Raw genomic sequence first — 6,946 nt, 5'->3', positions numbered from 1 at the left:
CAATGCACTATGTTGTGGCCTCAAGGTACAGAGTTGTGGCCTCAATGCACTATGTTGTGGCCTCAATGCACTATGTTGTGGCCTCAATGCACTATGTTGTGGCCTCAAGGTACAGAGTTGTGGCCTCAATGCACTATGTTGTGGCCTCAATTCACTATGTTGTGGCCTTAAGCTACTATGTTGTGGCATCAAGATTCTATGTTGTGGCCTCAATGCACTATGTTGTGGCCTCAATGCACTATGTTGTGGCCTCAATGCACTATGTTGTGGCCTCAATGCATAATGGCCTCAAGGTACAGAGTTGTGGCCTCAATGTACTATGTTGCGGCCTCAAGATACTATGTTGCGGCCTCAAGGTATTATGTTGTGGCCTCAAGGTACTTTGTTGTGGCCTCAAGGTACTATGCTGTGGCCTCAAGGTACAAAGTGGTGGCCTCAATGCACTATGCTGTGGCCTCAATGCACTAAGTTGTGGCCTCAAGATACTATGTTGTGGCCTCACGATACTATGTTGTGGCCTCAATGTACTATGTTGCGGTCTCAAGATACTATGATGCGGCCTCAAGGTACTATGTTGCGGCCCCAATGTACTATGTTGCGGGCTCAAGGTACTATGTTGTGACCCTAAGGTACTATGTTGTGACCCTAAGGTACTATGCTGTGGCCTCAATGCACTTGGTTGTGGTCACAAGATTCTATGCTGTGGTCTCAATGTACTATGTTGTGGTCACAAGATTCTATGTTGTGGCCTCAAGGTACTATGTTGTGGCCTCAATGTATTATGCTATGGCCTCAATGTACTATGCTGTGGCCTCAAGGTACTATGTTGTGGTCTCAATGTACTATGTTGTGGTCACAAGATTCTATGTTGTGGCCTCAAGGTACTATGTTGTGGCCTCAAGGTACAAAGTTGTGGCCTCAAGATACTGTGTTGTGGCCTCAATGTACTGTGTTGTGGCCTCAAGGTACAAAGTTGTGGCCTCAATGTACTATGTTGTGGCCTCAAGGTACAAAGTTGTGGCCTCAAGGTACAAAGTTGTGGCCTCAATATACTGTGTTGTGGCCTCAAGGTACAAAGTTGTGGCCTCAAGGTACTATGTTGTGGCCTCAAGGTACAAAGTTGTGGCCTCAAGGTACAAAGTTGTGGCCTCAATATACTGTGTTGTGGCCTCAAGGTACAAAGTTGTGGCCTCAATGTACTATGTTGTGGCCTCAATGCACGATGTTGTGGCCTCAAGGTACTATGTTGTGGCCTCAATGTACTATGCTGTGGCCTCAAGGTTCTATGTTGTGGCCTCAAGGTACTATGATGTGGCCTCAGTGTACTTTGTATTGGCCTCAATGTACTATGTTGTGGCCTCAAGGTACTATGTTGTGGCCTCAAGATACAAATTTATGGCCTCAATGTACTATGCTGTGGCCTCAAGGTACAAAGTTGTGGCCTTAATGCACTATGTTGTGGCCTCAAGGTACTATGTTGTGGCCTCAAGGTACAAAGTTGTGGCCTCAATGTACTATGCTGTGGCCTCAATGTACAAAGTTGTGGCCTCAATGCACTATGTTGTGGCCTCAATGTACTATGCTGTGGCCTCAATGTACAAAGTTGTGGCCTCAATGTACTATGTTGTGGCCTCAATGTACAAAGTTGTGGCCTCAGTGTACTATGTTGTGGCCTCAATGTACTATGCTGTGGCCTCAATGTACAAAGTTGTGGCCTCAATGTACTATGTTGTGGCTTCAAGGTACAAAGTTGTGGCCTCAGTGTACTATGCTGTGGCCTCAATGTACTATGCTGTGGCCTCAATGTACAAAGTTGTGGCCTCAATGTACTATGTTGTGGCCTCAATGACAAAGTTGTGGTCTCAGTGTACTATGTTGTGGCCTCAAGATTCTATGTTGTGGCCTCAATGCACTTTGTTGTGGTCTTAAGATTCTATGTTGTGGCCTCAATGCACTATGTTGTGGCCTCAAGGTACTATGTTGTGGCCTCAATGCATTATGTTGTGGCCACAAGGTACTATGTTGTGGCCTCAAGGTACAAAGTTGTGGCCTCAATACACTATGTTGTGGCCTCAATGCACGATGTTGTGACCTCAAAGTACTATGTTGTGGCCTCAAGGTACTATGCTGTGGCCTCAAGGTACTATGTTGTGGCCTCAATGCACTATGTTGTGGCCTCAATGTACTATGTTGTGGTTTCAATGTACAAAGTTTTGGCCTCAGTGTACTATGCTGTGGCCTCAATGTACTATGCTGTGGCCTCAAGGTACAAAGTTGTGGCTTCAATGCACTATGTTGTGGCCTCAAGGTACAAAGTTGTGGCCTCAGTGTACTATGCTGTGGCCTCAATGTCCTATGCTGTGGCCTCAAGGTACAAAGTTGTGGCCTCAATGCACTATGTTGTGGTCGCAATGCACGATGTTGTGGCCTCAAGGTACTATGTTTTGGCTTCAAGGTACTATGCTGTGGCCTCAAGGTACTATGTTGTGGCCTCAAGGTACTATGTTGTGGCCTCAGTGTACTATGTTGTGGCCTCAAGGTACTATGTTGTGGCCTCAAGGTACTATGTTGTGGCCTCAAGATACAAATTTATGGCCTCAATGTACTATGATGTGGCCTCAATGCACTATGTTGTGGCCTCAATGTACTATGTTGTGGCTTCAAGGTACAAAGTTGTGGCCTCAGTGTACTATGCTGTGGCCTCAATGTACTATGCTGTGGCCTCAATGTACAAAGTTGTGGCCTCAATGTACTATGTTGTGGCCTCAAGGTACAAAGTTGTGGCCTCAGTGGACTATGCTGTGGCCTCAATGTACTATGCTGTGGCCTCAATGTACAAAGTTGTGGCCTCAATGCACTATGTTGTGGCCTCAATGTTCTATGCTGTAGCCTCAAGGTACTATGTTGTGGCTTCAAGGTACAAAGTTGTGGCCTCAATGCACTATGTTGTGGCCTCAATGTACTATGTTGTGGCTTCAAGGTACAAAGTTGTGGCCTCAATGCACTAAGTTGTGGCCTCAATGTACTATGTTTTGGCTTCAAGGTACAAAGTTGTGGCCTCAGTGCACTATGTTGTGGCTTCAATGTACTATGTTGTGGCTTCAAGGTACAAAGTTGTGGCCTCAGTGTACTATGCTGTGGCCCCAATGTACTATGTTGTGGCCTCAATGTACTATGCTATGGCCTCAAGGTACAAAGTTGTGGCCTCAATGCACTATGTTGTGGCCATAATGTACTATGTTGTGGCTTCAAGGTACAAAGTTGTGGCCTCAGTGCACTATGCTGTGGCCTCAATGTACAAAGTTGTGGCCTCAAGTTAGTAATAATGGTCTGAAGTTACTAATAAGTGGCCTCAAGTTTATAAGCAGTAGCCTTAAGTACTAAGTTGAGGCCTCAATTTACTTAGTAATGGCCTTAAGTTACTAAGTATAGTGGCCTTAAGGTAATAAGTAGTTGCGACAAGGTATTAGTTTTGACCACAAGTTCCTTATTTGTGGCATCAAGTTACTAAGTTGTGACCACAAGTTCCTTATTTGTGACATCATGTTACTAAGTTGTGACCACAAGTTCCTTATTTGTGACATCAAGTTACTAAGTTGTGACCACAAGTTCCTTATTTGTGGCATCAAGTTACTAACTTGTGGCCTCAAGTTCCTTATTTGTGACATCAAGTTACTCAGTTGTGACCACAAGTTCCTTATTTGTGACATCAAGTTACTAAGTTGTGACCACAAGTTCCTTATTTGTGGCATCAAGTTACTAACTTGTGGCCTCAAGTTCCTTATTTGACGCATCAAATTACTAAGTTGTGACCTCAATGACAAAGTTGTGGTCTCAGTGTACTATGTTGTGGCCTCAAGATTCTATGTTGTGGCCTCAATGCACTTTGTTGTGGCCTTAAGATTCTATGTTGTGGCCTCAATGCACTATGTTGTGGCCTCAAGGTACTATGTTGTGGCCTCAATGCATTATGTTGTGGCCACAAGGTACTATGTTGTGGCCTCGAGGTACAAAGTTGTGGCCTCAATGCACTATGTTGTGGCCTCAATGCACGATGTTGTGGCCTCAAGGTACTATGTTGTGGCCTCAAGGTACTATGCTGTGGCCTCAAGGTACTATGTTGTGGCCTCAATGCACTATGTTGTGGCCTCAATGTACTATGTTGTGGTTTCAATGTACAAAGTTTTGGCCTCAGTGTACTATGCTGTGGCCTCAATGTACTATGCTGTGGCCTCAAGGTACAAAGTTGTGGCTTCAATGCACTATGTTGTGGCCTCAAGGTACAAAGTTGTGGCCTCAGTGTACTATGCTGTGGCCTCAATGTCCTATGCTGTGGCCTCAAGGTACAAAGTTGTGGCCTCAATGCACTATGTTGTGGTCGCAATGCACGATGTTGTGGCCTCAAGGTACTATGTTGTGGCCTCAAGGTACTATGCTGTGGCCTCAAGGTACTATGTTGTGGCCTCAAGGTACTATGTTGTGGCCTCAGTGTACTATGTTGTGGCCTCAAGGTACTAAGTTGTGGCCTCAAGGTACTATGTTGTGGCCTCAAGATACAAATTTATGGCCTCAATGTACTATGATGTGGCCTCAATGCACTATGTTGTGGCCTCAATGTACTATGTTGTGGCTTCAAGGTACAAAGTTGTGGCCTTAGTGTACTATGCTGTGGCCTCAATGTACTATGCTGTGGCCTCAATGTACAAAGTTGTGGCCTCAATGTACTATGTTGTGGCCTCAAGGTACAAAGTTGTGGCCTCAGTGGACTATGCTGTGGCCTCAATGTACTATGCTGTGGCCTCAATGTACAAAGTTGTGGCCTCAATGCACTATGTTGTGGCCTCAATGTTCTATGCTGTAGCCTCAAGGTACTATGTTGTGGCTTCAAGGTACAAAGTTGTGGCCTCAATGCACTATGTTGTGGCCTCAATGTACTATGTTGTGGCTTCAAGGTACAAAGTTGTGGCCTCAATGCACTAAGTTGTGGCCTCAATGTACTATGTTTTGGCTTCAAGGTACAAAGTTGTGGCCTCAGTGCACTATGTTGTGGCTTCAATGTACTATGTTGTGGCTTCAAGGTACAAAGTTGTGGCCTCAGTGTACTATGCTGTGGCCCCAATGTACTATGTTGTGGCCTCAATGTACTATGCTATGGCCTCAAGGTACAAAGTTGTGGCCTCAATGCACTATGTTGTGGCCATAATGTACTATGTTGTGGCTTCAAGGTACAAAGTTGTGGCCTCAGTGCACTATGCTGTGGCCTCAATGTACAAAGTTGTGGCCTCAAGTTAGTAATAATGGTCTGAAGTTACTAATAAGTGGCCTCAAGTTTATAAGCAGTAGCCTTAAGTACTAAGTTGAGGCCTCAATTTACTTAGTAATGGCCTTAAGTTACTAAGTATAGTGGCCTTAAGGTAATAAGTAGTTGTGACAAGGTATTAGTTGTGACCACAAGTTCCTTATTTGTGGCATCAAGTTACTAAGTTGTGACCACAAGTTCCTTATTTGTGACATCATGTTACTAAGTTGTGACCACAAGTTCCTTATTTGTGACATCAAGTTACTAAGTTGTGACCACAAGTTCCTTATTTGTGGCATCAAGTTACTAACTTGTGGCCTCAAGTTCCTTATTTGTGACATCAAGTTACTCAGTTGTGACCACAAGTTCCTTATTTGTGACATCAAGTTACTAAGTTGTGACCACAAGTTCCTTATTTGTGGCATCAAGTTACTAACTTGTGGCCTCAAGTTCCTTATTTGACGCATCAAATTACTAAGTTGTGACCACAAGTTCCTTATTTGTGGCATCAAGTTACTCAGTTGTGACCACAAGTTCCTTATTTGACGCATCAAATTACTAAGTTGTGACCACAAGTTACTTATTTGTGGCATCAAGTTACTAACTTGGGGCCTCAAGTTCCTTATTTGCATCAATTTACTAAGTTGTGACCACAAGTTACTTATTTGTGTCATCAAGTTACTAACTTGTGGCCTCAAGTTCCTTATTTGACGCATCAAGTTACTAAGTTGTGACCAGAAGTTCCTTATTTGACGCATCAATTTACTAAGTTGTGACCACAAGTTCCTTTTTTGTGGCATCAAGTTACTAACTTGTGGCCTCAAGTTCCTTATTTGAGGCATCAATTTACTAAGTTGTGACCACAAGTTCCTTATTTGTGGCATCAAGTTACTAAGTTGTGACCACAAGTTACTTATTTGACGCATCAAGTTACTAACTTGTGGCCTCAAGTTCCTTATTTGAGGCATCAAGTTACTAAGTTGTGACCACAAGTTACTTATTTGTGGCATCAAGTTACTAAGTTGTGACCACAAGTTCCTTATTTGTGGCATCAAGTTACTAAGTTGTGACCACAAGTTACTTATTTGACGCATCAAGTTACTAACTTGTGGCCTCAAGTTCCTCATTGTAGGCATCAAGTTACTAAGTTGTGACCACAAGTTCCTTATTAGTGGCATCAAGTTACTAACTTGTGACCACAAGTTCCTTATTTGTGGCATCAAGTTACTCAGTTGTGACCACAAGTTCCTTATTTGTGGCATCAAGTTACTAACTTGTGGCCTCAAGTTCCTTATTTGTGGCATCAAGTTACTAACTTGTGGCCTCAAGTTCCTTATTTGACGCATCAATTTACTAAGTTGTGACCACAAGTTCCTTATTTGTGGCATCAAGTTACTAAGTTGTGACCACAAGTTCCTTATTTGTGGCATCAAGTTACTAACTTGTGGCCTCAAGTTCCTTATTTGAGGCATCAAGTTACTAAGTTGTGACCACAAGTTCCTTATTTGACGCATCAATTTACTAAGTTGTGACCACAAGTTCCTTATTTGTGGCATCAAGTTACTAACTTGTGGCCTCAAGTTCCTTATTTGAGGCATCAAGTTACTAAGTTGTGACCACAAGTTCCTTATTTGACGCATCAATTTA

At 43.3% G+C, this 6,946-nt stretch overlaps 1 protein-coding gene across 1 annotated transcript; it reads left to right on the top strand.

The window, feature by feature from the left end:
- The first annotated feature begins 282 nt into the window (after positions 1-282).
- Positions 283-5,292, top strand: LOC128244375 (uncharacterized). Its single transcript, XM_052962388.1, has 10 exons — positions 283-419; positions 651-881; positions 1,239-1,427; positions 1,743-1,826; positions 2,120-2,497; positions 2,771-2,980; positions 3,107-3,295; positions 4,071-4,469; positions 4,743-4,952; positions 5,079-5,292. Exons 1-10 carry the CDS (start codon positions 283-285, stop codon positions 5,290-5,292), a joined length of 2,241 nt encoding a protein of 746 aa, XP_052818348.1.
- The last annotated feature ends 1,654 nt before the right edge of the window (positions 5,293-6,946 follow it).

The sequence above is a fragment of the Mya arenaria genome, chromosome 8 (assembly GCF_026914265.1).
Source record: "Mya arenaria isolate MELC-2E11 chromosome 8, ASM2691426v1".
In the NCBI taxonomy this organism is placed as follows: domain Eukaryota; kingdom Metazoa; phylum Mollusca; class Bivalvia; order Myida; family Myidae; genus Mya; species Mya arenaria.
Note: the sequence above shows the minus strand (reverse complement) of the source record. Positions and strands in the feature narration are given on the sequence as shown.